This window comes from Arachis ipaensis, chromosome B5 (genome assembly GCF_059453495.1).
Source record: "Arachis ipaensis isolate K30076 ecotype BB chromosome B5, ASM5945349v1, whole genome shotgun sequence".
NCBI classification, from domain to species: domain Eukaryota; kingdom Viridiplantae; phylum Streptophyta; class Magnoliopsida; order Fabales; family Fabaceae; genus Arachis; species Arachis ipaensis.
The window spans coordinates 4,717,830-4,735,601 of record NC_142440.1 but is presented as its reverse complement, the minus strand read 5'-3'; the positions used below and the strand labels follow the sequence as shown (position 1 = coordinate 4,735,601).

Here is a 17,772-nt window from a genome sequence, read left to right as displayed (position 1 = left end):
TATTCCAACTGCAAAAGGCAATGACATCTCATCTCATGTAAAATATGCTACCCAAACCCCTCATCATTCAATCAAATTCCAGTGACCTATGTCGAGTTCAATTTCCTACATAGTAGCATTCTCATTGAACAAGTATTACCCGGGTATCCCCTAAACCCTGTGAAATTAAAAAAATGAGTGGAGAACTTATAACAGAGAGAGGAAAAGTTAACATTAAAAATTTACATTAACTAAGTTGACAAGTATGCACATGCTAATCTATATTTACATGGGTTACGAAGTTCTTAGGTTCAAATGGCTCAAATTAATGAAATTATAGGTCAGTGTGCGCATTCTGAACCGTATATAACGGGAATCCGATCCCTTTCTTAATCTAAAACCTGTGAAACAGATACATGAGGAATAAGAATCAACTTTTGGTGGTCCATAGTGGCAGAGGAAAATAAAGTCAGCAAGATCCGAAGCTCCACTTTCTGTTGTCATGACTCATGGGAAGAACTGTTCCATTCATCATTTTGCCTCATAAATGGTATAACCTTTTTGCCAAATAGAACCACTATCAATTTGGCTACTGCTAAACATATATCTGACCTTTGCAATGAGATAAAATGTTTACAAGGATCCATATCCATTGTCAACTATCAGCCTTTGGGATGTCGCCCACACTGTTGGAGCTATCTTGAAGTCCATGAGACGTTGAATACCGGCTTGAAGCACTCCCTTCTGCGACGACTCTATCCTTCCTCCCTGAATGCTTGACCTTCTTCGTTCCCCCGGAAGAAGATTCCTACAGAAAACAAAATGGAGGCTCAAAAGTTTGAACATCAAAACAAATGTGGTTATTCAAATTTTTAGAACCTAGCTACTACCTCCTGTGTTGATGATGATCCAGGCATCTTAAGTTCAAGCTCCGTAGCCACATCATGAGACTCGCTATCAGTGATTCTCCTATGAGGTGGTGACTTGCTCCGACAATCCTTTTGGGTGGGAACATGAGATGCAGAAGCATACTGAGCTGAGGGCAAGTCAAGCGCGGCATTAATTGGAGCAGAGAATGGAACATATGTTGAACACGGAGTAGGAATGTGAGGAGGGTTTTGATTTCCAAAATAAGGAAAGGGTTGAAGAGTTGGGTGAATTGGAACAGGAGCAGGAGGGATAGGTATAGGAACCGGATATGAATAAGGTGGTGGTGCCATTACGACAGAGTGGTCCATTGCAGTCCACGGGAACATCATTCTGGCCCTCTGCTGATACTGAGAATTAAGGTTTTCTATATCCGATTTCAAGGACGCCTTCTCTTCCCTGAGTTCATTCTTCTCTTGCATTAGCTGTGAGCACCAAATTCAACAATGAATAAGCAACAAGCAAAGCAGGGTATTCTGAGAGAAACAATGAGAAGCATACCTCGCGGGACTCATCAGAGAGCGCTTTATGCTCGGTTTTCAACCTATTAACTTCGGCAGTTAAATCTTTAAGCATTTGAATCGTATCAGTGAGGATGGTTGCCTTGTCGTTCCTTGGCCTATCAGGATCTACATTATGAGAGGAGCAAAATAAATATCCCAATCACAACAATTATGAGAATGAATGATGCAAGCAAAATGATTGTAATCATGAAGTAGAGAGAGAGAGAGAGAGAGACCTAAAGTGTTGGCCAAATCGTGGAAGTGGTCGTTTAATCGATCACGGCGGAGTTTCTCGCGGTCAGCCTTCTGAACTTTCCTTGCGGCGACAGCTGGATCCTGCGGTGGTTCCGCTTGCCCCTTTTCTCTGCAAATTCAATTAAATTAATGGCTTCACAAACACAAAAACAAGAATTGAGAGAGATAGAGAGGGAACCTGTGGGATCGGTTGGAGGGGAGGGTAGGAGGAGGAGGAGGAGGAGGAGGAGGGGGAGGGGGAGGGGGAGAAGCGGAGGGTGAATCTTGCGGAAGGGATGGGGTTTTGGAGAAATTCCAGTGATCCATGAATGAAGGCCGAGTAATCGCTCTCAGAAATCTGAATCTGCCTGCAGTTGGAGAGAGAGAGAGAGAGAGAGAGAGAGAAGAGAACACGCGCATCAAACTTGTGCCATCCACGAGCCACCTTACTTATTAGTGCATTCATATTCATAATATCACAAACACCAATATACATATATCCTCTCTTTTTACCTTTTTTTTTGGTTTATTTTATATATATTTTTGGATCATTTCACTTTCACTCGATTCTCTTGTATTATCATCAACAACTATACACCAAAATAATACTTTAATATTTTCAGTTGCAAACTGCTATTGCTATAGGATGCCTTCTGTGCTATACTATTATAATACCATAAATACTGCATCTATTTAATGTTTCCAAATTTTTTGTTTTTTTATGATATTCCCAGTCCCATAGAATAAGGATTAATTTGTCCTAGATCAAAACTTTATTTAAGGATAATGAATTGCTACATGAATAAACAACAAATTACGAAATAGCTAATTAAATTTTTATAAGATTGTAGAATCCTTTAATATACTTTTGGTGCTCCTGTTTTTAGTCATTATTAAATTAATTTTTTAATTATTGTTTCAAAATAAACTGCCATCTCCTCTAAACTCCCTCCCTCTCTTAAAAAAACGAAAATGTCCAACCTCCATCTATACGATAGTGATATGGTTTATATGTTCCTTTAATTTTTACAAGCTTCCAAATCCAGCGAATAGTAAGTGCATTATCTTACTCACGATAATATATTGTCAACAATCTCGGAGTATAAATTAGAAAATAGTATTTGGTGAAGCTATAATATGAGGTGCTTCCATGGAACATGGAACATGGAACAAATAAGATGGGCTTAGACAGGCATTGCAGCCCGCTTGTCAGACCACCATACACTTTTTGGGCCTATACACAATCAAAAATTCTCGTATGGACATCAAATGAATTTGGGTTTATCCCAGTGTAGGGGCAAGCCTTCTTCCATTTTCCATTAACTAACACCAAAGTCCAGTCTAATAAAAACATAAAGGATAACAAATAAATAGTACTACTTGGCTACTTGCTGTATGGCTTTTTTTTAATTTCTGGAGAGGGCTGCAAGGCTTCTTAAAGTGGTGTTGATTCTTCCATGACAAAAAACAATGCGGTGTTGAAGTTGGTCCTTCCAAAGGTGTATCCAGTTATGGAATTGGGTATATCCAGGTTCAGTGGCATATGAACCCATATGACCAGAAACATAAAATAAAATAAAAACAAAATAAACCAAGTTGGATTGGTCTAGTGGTTAGCTCACTAGTCCGCTTAAACAAGTGTCGGGGGTTCGAATCCCGCCTTGTGCATGCAGCAATCCATTGGCCAGCGACGCAATCCATTGGCCAGCGACAAACTCTTAAATGGAGCTCAGTACCGCGACGGATTAGTCCTTGACCTGCCGGGTTGGGGGATACTGTGTGAGAAACCAAAAAAAAAATAATAAAATAAAAACAAAATAAATAGTACTACTTGAACTACATAGTAAGTGCATATCAGAGATGCAAAATCACTTGGACATGGTATGGTTATGGTGGCTAATCAACTGGTCTCTTAATTAAAAAGTTTGGGAATTTGAGTTTAGCCTTGGATATAGAAAGTATTTTATGGTAAACCGTTAATAAGATTAGAAATAACTTAATATAATACAATACCACTATGAGAATTCACTATGCGAATTATGTAGCAGTATAAATTATTTTTGCAAGTGTGGATTATTTGTTTATCAATCAACGTTTTTTAGTGTAAATTATTTATAATTAGAAATATTAAATATGTGTCTTATAACAATTAGTAGGTAGTTTCTTTTTTATGGTGTGAATAGATGGCGAGAATTGATAAATTTAGTTATTAATTGATTATTTATTGAATAATATTATACATTTAAGTATTTTTGTTAATTAAGTTCAATTAAGTTAGTTTAATATCAATAAAAATTAGTTATTGTTAGTATTATTTTAAGTCTCATTATTTAACTTAATTAGATTTGGTATATAAAAAAATTTAGATGTATAATATTATTCTTATGTATATAGATTTTAATTAACATAATTTTTTTTTAAATAAAAAAGCTCAACACAATAAGGTGGAGTAAAAGAAAAGAAACAAAAATTCATAACGCTAAAAATAACAACCATTAGTCATTTTTGGTATTACCATCAACAGTCACAGGTTCACCACTAATTTACTCATCGTAACTTATAAAAAATCTGTTAATAATATTCACTACCTTTGAACCTTAATTTTTAAAGATTCTATCATTTTTTTCAAACTAAATTGTCCAGATGATTTAGTATACGTTTGTCTATTTTTTTTTTTTTTTTGTGACTAGCATACGTTTATATATGAATCTTGACGAGTCTATCAGGAAAAGAAAATTAAAAGAAAAAAAAAATCATATTTCTTTTAATTAATTAGAAAATAAAAATAGTGAGCTGATCTGTTATATAGATGTATATCTTTTACTAACACTTCATTGGAGGATGGATGGCAAATTACAACACGACATTCCCATAGTACATTTGGAGTTGATCTTGACCTAGCTACAACTCAATATTTTCTGTACCACTTAAAATGTTTAAGATTTATTGCTAATAAGTAATAACCGCAAGTTATGTATATAGAAGATTTTTCCTTTTTCTTTCCTTTTATATATATCCACATCTTCCAGAAGATAAGAAACCAAGACTTCTGGACTCGGTATAATCCACAAATTAAATTAAGATCGATGATGACTAGCTAGGAGAAATTAAAACATTAACCAACATCACAAAATGTAAAATTGGATCAACACGTGGCGCAACTTTAGGAACAGTAATAATAAAAACGTCGCTTTATTATACTTCATGCTTCCGATGATGTCGATTTTTGGCTGGCAAGATATATAACCACTTATTTTAATTATTCATGTCACTATCGTAAGACATAAATATATTTTATATGAATTAAAATCTCAACCATGGATTTCTACCGACTTGTCTCTCAATTTAATGACTTTATTGATTATTATTTTCGGTGTGCGTTATAATCAGATGCTCACTAGTTTATTTTGGAGGGGTGACGTGGATATAGATCGTGACTTTCAATTTTTTTATCCTTTTTATTTTATTTTTAATCTTATAATTGCATCGAACTTCAACCTACATTCATTAGTTTATTTCATTATTCTCATTAGTATCTATCTATCTCAATCGAGTTATATATAATTATATAAAAAGGATACTTTCAATTTTCAAATGCTTCTAGCGTATCAATAATATCTAGACAATTTACACATATAAAATTATTAAAGAAAACCTTTACGCAAATATAATATTGACAAATTTTAGAGTAAATACAACAAACGCAAATGTATATAATTCGTTATACTTTGTAGCGAAACTCAATTGTACATAATTTGCTACAGACTATCACGGATTACGTTAAGAGCTGCGTTATTCATAAACTGTTACACCCTGTAGTGGATTATGTGTATAGTGGTGTTTATATATTAATAGTAACAACTTATGATGCAAAATGCACGAATTGATACAAAATATAATCGTCATTCGCAAGAAGTCGTACAAAAATAATACAGGTATAACTACATAACTAATACAGATATAACTGTCACAAGTCGTTAACTATAACAGAAAATAAATAAGTCATAATTCATACAAGGATAATGGTCGAAAATAAGAGAATCGGATGCTACTGCTGGTCACCATCAACATCATGGTCGCCTCCGAATGGACCAAGTAGGTGCGACCCTGTGCCACATCGAGTCGGACGCCTAACCCTAGCCGCTCGCCTATCTCCCGGTGGAGCCTCCTGTGTCCCAACTCCAAATGCAGATGGTGGCGTCCCCCCATGCCGAACCAAGTGTTGTACGGGCTGCCTGCGGGCTCATTTAGGTCGACCGGGAGCTAGGCCTCAGGAACCTGGGACGGCACATCCGCTGGCTGTGGCCTATACTCCGTAGGGTCGGAAGGGCCGCCTGGAATCGGGCTCTAGTACTGATGAACGTCGTCACCCTGTATGATCTCAGCAAAATCCGCATAGAACTGGGGTCTACCCAACTGATTGTCCAAATCCATGGTGAAAGAAGTGGTAGCAAGATCGGCTAACAGCTGTGTGCTACACCCATGTAGTACCTGAGAACTAGATACGTGGGTAAAAGGTGTACCACTCATACTAGCTTCCGCGGTGCCACCAACATGAGTGTCTGTAGGGTGCCGATGGGACGATCCAGCCTCGTCATCATGGTGGACGGGAGGTGCTCCTCCACCACGAGCAACCCGTCGTCTAGCAGAAGATCGACGAAGGCGATGATCTGCCTGGCCTCCGTCATCACCACCAACCTGCTCCTCCTGCATCATGTCGTCGAGCCAACGTCACTTGCGATCAGTGGCACGTGTACCGATGCGTCGTCTCTGCTCCACACGTCTGTTATCCGGCATATCAAACGCTGGAACTCTAGTAGGCGCCTGTGACGACCCTCTGAGTATAGCATCATCCGAAACCTAGGTCGGCCTGGGGTCGGCGAAAGCAATCCCTGGTGACAGAATCCTATGTGCAACATGATGCCACCAGTCCAGGTACTCAGCAGATGGACCAGGATCAGGAACTATCTGGACACTCAACACAGAACAAACTCGTTCGTCTCAATGCTGATGTCATGTCCTATAGTAAGTGGGGAACCATCTATCTCTACCCCTGCCGTCCTTACTATGAAGATACTTTATTTTGAGCGCTGGCTCAAGCAAATGTTGTAAGCCCCCTAACTGTGGGAAGACCCTGTCTACCTGATGCCACTCAATCACTGCAAAGTATATCAGGCTGGTGACAGCCCGCCATAACCAGCTGTGCTCCTCAGTCAGTATCTCCGGATAGATGACTGGCAGTACGTCCAGCGAACCATAAGGCTCCCACACAATCTGATAGACAGGAGGCAAGGTCAGCATTGTACCTATGTATACATATATGTGTGAAAAAAACAATTAAAAGAATAACGAACAAAAACAAAATACTTACATCTTAATGAGTCAGTCGATCCAATGCCAGACAATACTGAATAATTCGCCGTTCCTTCTCATCAGAAGTGGGCAAAAATGTGGCCCATCTGAGTTGCAGAAATAGCACGTAAGTATGTAATTTCATATATAGAACGTAATGAACTTGAAAGAAAAAATGAACTAAATTATACATGCATGCCAATGGAAAAGAGAAAGCATCAAAACCCGGCGGCCTCAGCGTGGGGAACCGCCAAAAGATCCATGACTGTAGCAACTATAGGGGGTCCAGCCAAGTTGGTGATGTTTCTGTTTGCCACCCTGCACATGCATCGGTACAGCCACGCCAATGCAGCGGCGCCCCAGCTATAGCTGCCCATGTCGTCAAGTCTCGCCACAAAAGGCAACCAGCGAAGGTGGACCCGATTAGCACTCTTGTCAATGAACAGCTGTGTCGACAGAAGCATCATAATATACGCGCGTGCATATATGCGCACAGTCTCCTCCGAAGCATCCGCTAATAACACCCTGAACCGCTCATGAAACCATGTGAAGTGGACTGTGTATAACTTTCTCTTATCCAGTGGCGAAAGCTCACCAAATAAGTCCTCGAACCACTCCCATGCTGGTCTGACCCCCTCGATGTGCAGGTGGAAGTCTGTCATGCACCCAGAAACAGCCTGGCCATCCACGGGCACCCCGAGCTAGTATGCCACGTCCTGGAGCGTGATAGTACACTCTCCGAATGGCATATGGAAAGTGTGGGTCTCAGGCCGCCACCTCTCGATAAATGCGTTGACCAGAGGTTCATTCAACCAGAACCAATGTGCGTTCAGCCTAGCCAGGTGGTACAATCCAGCCCTCTCCAAGTAAGGTATGATCCTATCATGTAACGGCATATTCTGTTGCCTACGGACGCTATACAGACATCGGGTTGGCTGCATTTTCAGAAATAAAGAACACCGGCTTAATTTCTAACAATGACATCACCAAACTATAGCTGATGTTTCTAGTTTTAAGCTACTTGGGTTTTGAAATTACTAATTTATATCTCTACCTTGATTATTAAATGTTAAATGTCAAAGTTTAAATTTCAAATTTCCAATTTCAAATTTCCATTTTCAAACCAAAACCTAAACTAAGTCTCTATCTATCTAATTAATGAATTACTTCCGTAATATTGAATAAAATATACATTTATTAAAATATTGAAGGGCAATAGAGACACTTACCTCTTCATCGATGGTTCCGCCGTTCATCCTGCATTCTTCCAAACTACTCAAGAATTTGAATTTTCTCTCCCTTCTCTCTACTTTCTCTCTCTAACTTTCTTTCCAAAATACCTCAAATGATTTCCGCTACAGCCTCACGCGGTATATATAAACACCACTATACACATAATCCGCTACAGGGTGTAGCGGATTATGCACAAACGCCATTTGGTCATAAACCGCTATAGGGTGTAGCGATTTATGAGTAACACAGCCCTCAACGTAATCCGCGGTACCCTGTAACGGATTATGTGCAATTGGGTTCTGCTACAGAGTGTAGTGGATTATATACAATTGCGTTTATTGCATTTACGTCTGAAAATTGCCAATGTTGTATTTACGTAAAGGTTTTCTTCAATCATTTTATACGTGTAAATTGCCCATAATATCTACTTTAATTTAGTCCTCCATCTAGTCTTGGTTCATTTTTCATAATCTGTTATAATCAACTTAAATTAAATTTCAATACATATTAGGCATTATGCAGAAAAATTTGGAATTCTCGTAGGGCCATAAATATTCGATTAATAGATTTTCTCTATTCAATAAAGTAGCAAATTAAAATATCATCAACGTTGTTGTCAGTGGCTGAGTTTGAAAGAAATTGTTGGTGAGGCCAAAAAAAAAAATATTTATATTAAAACATAATTTATAAATATAATTATTTTTTAAATTTATTATTAATATATATAGAATTGCACATGATTAAAGTTAACAAAAAATTAATATAAACCTGAATTTAGTTAACTAAAAGTTCAATTTAGGTTAATAAACTAAACTGAATTTAAATAATAAAATTAGTTATTAACTGATTATAAAATTAATAAATTAATTTTAAAAATAAAAAATAGGTTTAAAAATAATAAATTTTTGTACAAACAAATTGATTTTTCACATAAAAACTTATTTTTATTTAAAAATTGATTTTTTTCTAAAAGCTTATTTAAAAAAATTATTTTTTATTTTAATTATACAAAAATAATTACAACTTATAAATTAATTTTTGATATTTTAAAAGATTAATTTTACTTTGATAACATCTATTTTTAAAAAGTCTCAATACTAATTACTTTTATTATTTTCATTACAATCAATATACTACACCAAAATAAAATTTTAACTTTTTAATAAAATAAAATACCAAAATTTATTAATATGAACGGTGTGTTACAAAATTATTTAATTTTTTAATTTTTTTGTGAGTAATACATATATTAATTATAATCACAAATTAAATTATTTAAAATCAAATAATTTATATAACAGTGACACTCATTTATTGTTATAGATGCTAAATTGAATAATTACTTTTGATTTGAAATTAAATGAAGATAAAATTAGATACTATCTTTATTTGGATTTTAGATATTATTTTATTTAGATATTAGAGTTTATTGAGTGTCATGTTCAAATATAAATAGTGACTTTAGAATTTTAGTTCCAGACACATTAAAGTCGTCTCTATAGTTCTTTTCTCATCAAAAGAGTTACAATTCAATCCTGTTAAGAATAAAAAAAGAATTTGATTGAAAAAAAATTAAAGAACCAAATTCTTCTAATAGCTCATGAATTCAAGTACGTTTTTTGTATTTAAATATTTATTTATAATTTAACATGAATGCTCTTGAAATTTAAGAAATTCTAAGAATTTTTAAAATAGTGTTGATATTACCATGATATTTAGTTTATAATATTGGTTTAAAAATAAAATAATAATTCTTTATTAGCAATTGATATTACTATTAATTATATGATAGTTTTTATTGTTCTGAAGACATCTCTCTTTACATAATATAAATTATATTATATTCAATTATTCTATCATTAATCTTTATAATTTTATCAAATTAATAATTAAATTTTATATTTAAAAAATTTTAAATCAATTTTTATATTATTTTTATTTTATAATTAAGTATTTATTAATAAAAAACGTTACAAAAACGTTTAATAAATATAAATTTACCATTATTCCCATGTAACAGTCTGAAGAGAGCATGTTATGCTATGTAAACACACTGAAGTGCTAGGCTTATACTGTAGTCTAACCTCAAATAAAGTATGTAAAGGCAGCAACATAATAATTCTTAGCTGCTATAGTTGTAAAAATGCACGCATCATCCATCTTTTTAATTAAATCCTTACAAATGCACTGTTACAAAAAAATCATTTTTAGTGGCAATTTATTTTATTTTTAAAGGTAATAAAAATAAATACTAATATATTTACAGATAATTAGACATTAACCATCTCAGAAAAAATAAATAATTAAACCTAAAGGTATTTCATATGAATTCATTATTTCCTACAGAATTTTGGTAATTTGGTCATTATTGTTGTTGTTGTTAAGAAGACACGGAGGAGAGTCAGAGAAGTGAAGGAGTGTGTTTAATTTGAGTGTCACATGAGCCATTGTTTGGTCACTTACTTTGTTTCAAATTAAATATATCTTCTTATTAATCCATGAATCCAAAAAGTAAGCATCCCAGCATTTATAAGTTGGTATTTCACATATATCTTCATTATTTCTTTAATTTTAAAGCAAAGCAATTATGTCCCCCGCTGAATGTGACATATTTTAATTATTAATAGTTGAGATTAGATTCAACCAAAAAACATATATAATTAAATGGAGTATAAATTACTTCATGTCAATTTCAGTATGAGCATCATGTAATAATAAGGTACATATTGGTAAATAGAAACAATGATAAATTCTTTCTGGAAGAAATTCAGTTAGACAAAAGTTTACCATAAAGATTAATTACTATATTAACCTTTTTAATACTAGTCGTATTTCACATAAGGATTTTGTTACTTGTATTCACAATTTTTCTAGAACAAATTCAAATACATAAGAAGAGAAGTATTTTTTTTCTTAGGTAACTAAGGCATCTTAACCTTAGATATTATAGAAGCTCCCAATGATAGACCCCACAATTTTTTGTCTCCTCATCCCTTCTCTTTCGTGATATGAAAAGTTAAATCGACTTGATTTGGCCGTAGTGCTTCTACTTGCAGAAAATGGCAAAATGCACAAGTTGTAAGACATTTTGTCATTACCATTTGTGAAGAGCTAATTCCTCCAATAATATGTGATCCAAATTATGGAATGTTTAATTATTATTCGAAGATCTAAGTTTTCCAGGATGTCTTAATTTATATATATTGAATGATGTTCACATCACAAACATATAAATTTGTCCCCCTTAGTCGACAAATAAAGATACAATAATAAAGTTAGAGGCATAACAATTTATGGTAGGGTGTGGATCTTGAATAAGAAAGACAAGGCCAAGAATTCTTTTATTTAAGTTTCTCAAGATATAATATGAACTTTCAATATTTTAATTAAATATATAAAAAAATTAATGTTGGAACATGTGAAGGTCAGTTCAAGTTAAATGCTTTGGTTACAGACTTATTACAGTGTACAGTTCCTTAATAAGATCTCAAGATACAACTTATTAAGACACATGATCTAAGTATAAATAATTGAGGTTCCGATGGCTTCTCCACAGAGCTTCCTTTTCAATTGAATCCGGTGTTTTGGATGAGAGCGAGGCATAGCGAATCACAAATACTAACCAAGTTGTGGTAGGCCACAGTGTTGTTGCGCCTAAATTTGACAACGATGGCTAACTCAGATGCCACTGGCTATGGTACCAGCGGTGTTAAATGTAATCAATAATAATAGCTATTATTTTTAATTATAATAGGTAGAGAGCCAAATAAGTGGTGAGTCAGCAAAATTGCCCATAGAATTGGATAAGCCTTTCTCACACAAAAAAGTCCTAACACAAGATTACCACGGCTATGCCAATGGTATGTGCTGGTGGTGGACCCCACTCACAACCCCATTCCTTTTTTCTCTCTCCTCTCTTTTATAAGAACCCTAATCCCCATTTCATTCCTCGCATTCCATTTCCAATTCAAACCAACTCAACAATCAAACATGCTTTCATCTGCATCCTTTCCTTCCACTCTCCCCGCCGCTAACTTCATCGGAGGATCCGTCGCTCCGCCGCCTTCTCGCGTCAGATCCCGCCCGATTGTCTCCTTCGCCACCGCTACAGCCACCGCAGAAGCACGCTCTACCTGGACGGACCAAAAGAGGCCTTCGTTTCTGAACCCCGACGCCATCATCCCTTCCTGCAGTTCTCTCTATGAGGTTCTTGGTATTCCCGCCGGTGCCTCCAGCCAGGAGATCAAGGCGGCGTACCGGCGACTCGCCAGAGTCTGCCACCCGGACGTGGCGGCGATCGATCGGAAAAGCTCCTCGGCGGACGAGTTTATGAGGATTCACGATGCTTACTGTACTTTGTCCGATCCTGAGAAGCGCGCCACTTATGATCGGAGCCTATTCGGGATGCGGCAACGGCCGTTGTCGACGGCATCCGTATTTTCTGGCTACACCAGCCGGAACTGGGAAACGGACCAGTGCTGGTAGTGAGTCGACTCGGCCGAGTCACGAAAACAAGCGAGAAGGCGGAGTTATTGAAACGCCTTGCCCTTGCCCTTGATCATAGTTATTAGTTAGTTATTACGTATTATACTACGTATTTGTACATGTACGCGTAGATGTAGAGGCAACTTGCTAATTTACAGAACTAGAATCTGCTGAGTTTTGTCCCACCAAAAAAAAGGGGGTCACGAGTACTTACAGTGTACCCTTTCTTTTGTGTAAAAATGAAAAATTGAGAAAAAAGAAAAAGAAAATTGACATGTCTTCTTTTCATGACTATTCTACTATTTTCAACTTATTGTGTTATATTTCCTTGAATTTTTACTGAAAAATAATAGACTAAATTAAAATTAGTTGGAGGTTGATTGCTACTAATCAGCTAAGCATAGGATAAATTGAACTTTGAGGTTGTGAAATCTGTGGATGATGGATGGGAGAGTTATCCAAAAGTACAAAACAAGGCAATTTGGCTTTCTTGAAAATAACTTGTTAGATAGAAATGCCACTCCGGATGATTGGGACCTTGAAATTAAAGTCAACACTCAACACCATGTGGGTGGGGTAACGAAATTCTAGAAGCTCAAGGTTTCTAGAAGATAGAGATTACGGCATACACATATACGAGTACTCTACGACGGTGAGGTTCTACTGTCCGTTGAATTGATACACACAGAGAGGGAAGCTACTTGATTACTTCAACGCTCCGTATTTTCAACTTCCAAAGCTAATGAAGCAACGAAGCATGACATGGACGGTGACGTGCTTCCGTTGGGAACTTGAAAACCTATTAATTTTGGTTTTATCTCCACAATTGGTGATATCCAAACAATCATTTAGAATATTCAACATACTATAAATTTGAGATATTGTTTTCAAACTCTTTCAATTTTTAATAGATATCAACTTAGTTTATAATATTGAAAAAATTTTAAGTGTACCGAGAATATTAGTATTTTAATTGTTTTTAATCGTTGATTTTAATTAATATATATTTTTATAATTTAGATTAATAGTTAAAATAACTGAAATAGCAGTATTTTTGATACACTTAAAACTCTTCCGTTAGTATTTATGTTATAAATAATAGTATTTATTGTAAAGTTTTTATAAATTTAAAAAGTTTACCTTTGAATTTCAAAAGTCTTCCGTGCATAAAACAGTGCATTTTATTCTATTAATAGTAATACTTATCATTTGTTGATTTTCATTAATTATTTTTCTTCATATAACTCTAAATACATATTCTTATGCATAGGATATGTGAAATGTAGGATATAATAAAAATTGCTTACTTTTTAAGGGGCAGAGAGAGACACAAAAAGGTAATAAATAGTAAATAAATAAGCTCGCTTAAATTAGTAATTTTGTGTCAGCAAACATCGTGGTGGTCGGTGCTCCGGGCAGTTTGAACCTACCTAGGGGAACATAACACATGCAAACCTAGTAATTCTGCTGTGATAATAATCAATAATTAATAATTGATGAATATGTATAAAGCAATTTCACTTTCTTCATAGGGAGATGTAAACAAATTTGGGCACCGGCACGGCACCAGCAATACTAGGAATGATTCAATTTGAAGAATTTGAATGATTAATTAATTTAATCGGTTTGCTTGAAACTTTAATTAGAGTAAATGGGATTTGTGTGGGGTGGAGGGGAAACCTGATTGGGATTGTTGTTATGGAATGTGTCAACCACCTTTTCATTGTTCTTTATTTCTTAATTAATCTTCTTCATCATACCATTCTACAATTTGGACAAAATAAGGCGAAGAAAAAAGGATGTGAAAACCAATTGAATAATATTAACTAAAGAAAAGAGAAAGCTCCTTTTTCCCTACTCGTGGATGTTATTTAATTTAATTTTCAGCAACTTTGAAAAGAATAATAATCAATCAATTTGATAAAAATATCGGGTTGTACTGTTGTATGTTTACCATTATGCCTTGCACTGCAATTGGTCTAGAAGCTAAGATATGATCGTGATGCCTATGGAGACTAATATAGCTATCTTCCAAAACCTTATTATTCATCAACTATACAAAAATATGTATAAATATATATATACACAATCACAGATGAGAGAGAAGAAAACAACCTTCTAGATAGTTAGAAACCAACGGACGACTGGGGAAGGCGTTATATAATCTTCATAAAAATAAAATAATTGCTCTCACTGGAAATCGACATAGGAAAATCGCTGATTCACAAATCACAACACAGAAGAAAAAATAGTAAGCTATTACTTACTTGCAACGATAAATTTTTTGCCATGTTCATTTCTTTTAACTTTTAGCGGCCATGGCTGTTATTAATTTATTCATTCGATTATGTTATTTGTTTGGAATCCCGCTAAGGAGCCAATGGAGTAAGTATACAATGTGTGTAATTGGTTGATTTTTTAGTCTAATAAAAAGAAGTAATAATTATCTGTTATCATACATATTCGAACATCTAGAATAAAATATTACTAATTTATCAAACACAATATACTCATACTATCTGGAATAATTATTCAAATACTAGGATAATAAACATATGATATCCTACCGAATCGTTTTAAATAAATATTCGATACTTTAATTTTAATTTAAAATTAACTTTCATTGTATGCATTGTATAAAACATCTATTAGTTCCTATATTTTCTCATTTTTTTTTACCAAAGATAGAAACCCGCAACCTCTTAATCAAGGTTCAGAAAACCGGACCGGTCATCAAACCGCTCTAGTCACTGGTTCACTGGTTCACTGGTCTAACCGGTTCAACCGATGGTTCAACCGGAAAAACCGTTTTAGAGTAGAATAGTAAATAAATTATAAATACACATCCTAAAATATAATTATAGTCTGATACAAATCTTAAAATATCTTCGAAATTAAAAACACTACATAAAATATCATCAACCAAATACATATGATCTTATCAAAATCCAAACTCAAAAGTTAAATAGTAATAAAAGCATATGTAAATATTAAATCCCAACATCATGGTTTATCAATTATCAAAATCCGCAAGAACTTGTTGCAAATCTGCTTCGGTGGGATGATCTTCACCTTCATTCCCACCCTGATCAGCAGAAGAAAGAGATGCAGCATAAAGACCACTACTACTACCACCGCCACTTTGATATAAATCAGCATCAATTCCAAGCTAAATCTGTTTTTCCCCTAAGGTTAGAAGAACCTTGTGAATGACTATCGTTAGCACTAGGATTAGCAGCATCATTCGGAATAGGAGTATCGGCAGACATGTTATTATTCACAGAAGCATTGTTATCAGCAGTTGCTTCTTGATTAATACTATCTTCCATAACTGGAATTAATAAAACATGTATGAAATTAAACAACACAACACAATACAGAAAATGCAGTTCAGTTCAGTTCAGTTCACAGAAAATGAAATCAGAAATTGAAATCAGAAATTGACAACACAACACAATGCAGTTCAGTTCACAGAAAATGAAAATGAAATAAATTCATTAACCAAAATCAAACTTCAGCAACTAAAATTGAGTCCGATGCAACGATAAGCCAAAACAACATTTGTTTAAAAGGAAGAAAAATACAAATCAGTAAAAGAAAAAAAAATAAAATGAAACCCCAACTATAATCAAATACAAGACCTAAAGCAAGCTAAAACTCGTGCTATTAATCAAACCTCAACTATGCTATAAACAAATTCAGGCAATGAATTAAGCATGCAAGAAAGGTTCAATTCATGCAAGAAACAAGTTTTTCTAATTTCTAGGAGCTACTGGGCAAATTGCTCAGATGATTTGGATTTATTCAACAATAGCATGGGGAAAAATTACCACTGATGAACTAAAACAAGCTTAGAAATGAGAAATTAAGTAAAAGCAAAGGATCAACAACAACAATAGTAAGAATAAGAAAATTGGTACCCTGCTAGTAACTTTCTTATTCTCCAGAGGTAGAATAGCGAGATAAATGCAACCTTTGATCTTAAATCTGTGACTAAAATTGAAGAAAAAAGAATCAAATCAAATCAATACCGAAAAATTAGAAATTCAAAATCAAAGTAGCAACTAATTATGTCAAATACTCAAGCTACAAACAAATTCAGTTCAGTTCAGTTCAGTGCACAGCACAGTTGACAAAGAGCAAGTTCACAGGAATTGAAATCAGAATTTGAAATTAGAAAATTGAAAGAGCAAGTCCACCGAACACAAATTGAGCTGCACAGTTCAGTTCACAAAAATGAGGAGAAAATAGAGCAGAGGACCAAACACCAAGTTGACCAACAAATAGAAATTGTGCAACAAAGAGGAATTAAGCTACAAGACAGAGCAGAAAATGCACAGTTCAGTTCACAAAATAGAGCAGAAAATGGCAACATGCAGTTCAGTTCAGTTCAGTTCACAGCACAGTTGACAAAGAGCAAGTTCACAGGAATTGAAATCAGAAATTGAACATTGAGGACGAGGAGAAACAGAATATGAGGACAAAGAGAAACAGAATATGAGCAGAGGTCTAACTTGAGTAACTTCAGTTCAGTTTACAGAGGACGAGGCGAAGGACAAAGAGAAATGAGCAGAGGACGAGTCACTCACCTGGGGTCGATGGAGGGCTCCCGGTGTTGACCGTTGAGGACCGCCGATGAGAGGCTGCTGCGTGCTGGTGAAGATGAAGACGATCGAAATTGAGGGCACCAGGCGACGAGAAGATGAAGATGAGCAGGAACCAGGCGACGCCGGAGATTGGAGGGTTGCTGGAGCTGAGGATGGCGAGTGGCGACACCACGGGGGCGAGGGATGGCGACAGGGCTTCAGGCAGCGCCGCTAGGGTTCTTCATTGGAGATGATGATTGCTGAATGAATGGGGTTGGGGCTCGGGGGAAGAAGGGGGGGTGCTCCACGGGCGGGTCGGGTCGGGTTTGGTTTTTTTTTAAAACGCAAAACGGCGTCGTTTAGTGAAAGATCTATAACCGGCCGGTCACCGGTTCGGTCCAACCGGCCGGTTTTTGACCGGTTCGCCAGTTCTTGAGCGGTTCTTCCCTCTGCGGTTTTCAGATAAGGACCGG

The 17,772-nt window shown here is 35.5% G+C and overlaps 3 protein-coding genes, 1 long non-coding RNA gene and 1 pseudogene across 4 annotated transcripts; 1 reads left to right on the top strand and 4 right to left on the bottom strand.

The window, feature by feature from the left end:
- Positions 1–198: 198 nt before the first annotated feature.
- LOC107639996 (transcription factor bHLH121) lies at positions 199–2,113 on the bottom strand. Its single transcript, XM_016343545.2, has 5 exons — positions 1,843–2,113; positions 1,646–1,773; positions 1,408–1,535; positions 870–1,331; positions 199–787 (listed from the first exon to the last, which is right to left on the bottom strand). Exons 1-5 carry the CDS (start codon positions 2,061–2,063, stop codon positions 635–637), a joined length of 1,092 nt encoding a protein of 363 aa, XP_016199031.2. The 5' UTR covers positions 2,064–2,113; the 3' UTR covers positions 199–634.
- Positions 2,114–5,779: 3,666 nt separating this feature from the next.
- Positions 5,780–6,440, bottom strand: LOC148563250 (uncharacterized; annotated as a pseudogene).
- Positions 6,441–6,503: 63 nt separating this feature from the next.
- LOC148563249 (serine/threonine-protein phosphatase 7 long form homolog) lies at positions 6,504–7,657 on the bottom strand. The gene is given in 5 exon segments (XM_088486683.1): positions 6,504–6,611; positions 6,786–6,949; positions 7,047–7,102; positions 7,187–7,278; positions 7,280–7,657. Coding segments are annotated over 5 exon segments (798 nt in total).
- A 4,129-nt stretch (positions 7,658–11,786) lies between these two features.
- On the top strand, positions 11,787–13,001 carry LOC107642575 (chaperone protein dnaJ 11, chloroplastic). The gene has a single exon (XM_016345971.2). It carries the CDS (start codon positions 12,219–12,221, stop codon positions 12,711–12,713), a length of 495 nt encoding a protein of 164 aa, XP_016201457.2. The 5' UTR covers positions 11,787–12,218; the 3' UTR covers positions 12,714–13,001.
- A 2,540-nt stretch (positions 13,002–15,541) lies between these two features.
- On the bottom strand, positions 15,542–17,561 carry LOC110271708 (uncharacterized). The gene is made up of 3 exons (XR_002362301.2): positions 17,303–17,561; positions 16,634–16,706; positions 15,542–16,044 (listed from the first exon to the last, which is right to left on the bottom strand). It is a non-coding gene; the product is annotated as an uncharacterized LOC110271708 (long non-coding RNA).
- Between the last annotated feature and the right edge of the window lie 211 nt (positions 17,562–17,772).

Excerpts from the sequence above, each read along its gene's own strand:
- LOC107639996 (XM_016343545.2), bottom strand. The coding sequence starts at position 2,063 with ATGCGCGTGTTCTCTTCTCTCTCTCTCTCTCTCTCTCTCTCTCCAACT. Across the intron at positions 1,774-1,842 it reads CCCTCCAACCGATCCCACAG|AGAAAAGGGGCAAGCGGAAC; the intron begins GTTCCCTCTCTA and ends TTGAATTTGCAG. Across the intron at positions 1,536-1,645 it reads CGATTTGGCCAACACTTTAG|ATCCTGATAGGCCAAGGAAC; the intron begins GTCTCTCTCTCT and ends CTCATAATGTAG.
- LOC107642575 (XM_016345971.2), top strand. The coding sequence starts at position 12,219 with ATGCTTTCATCTGCATCCTTTCCTTCCACTCTCCCCGCCGCTAACTTC.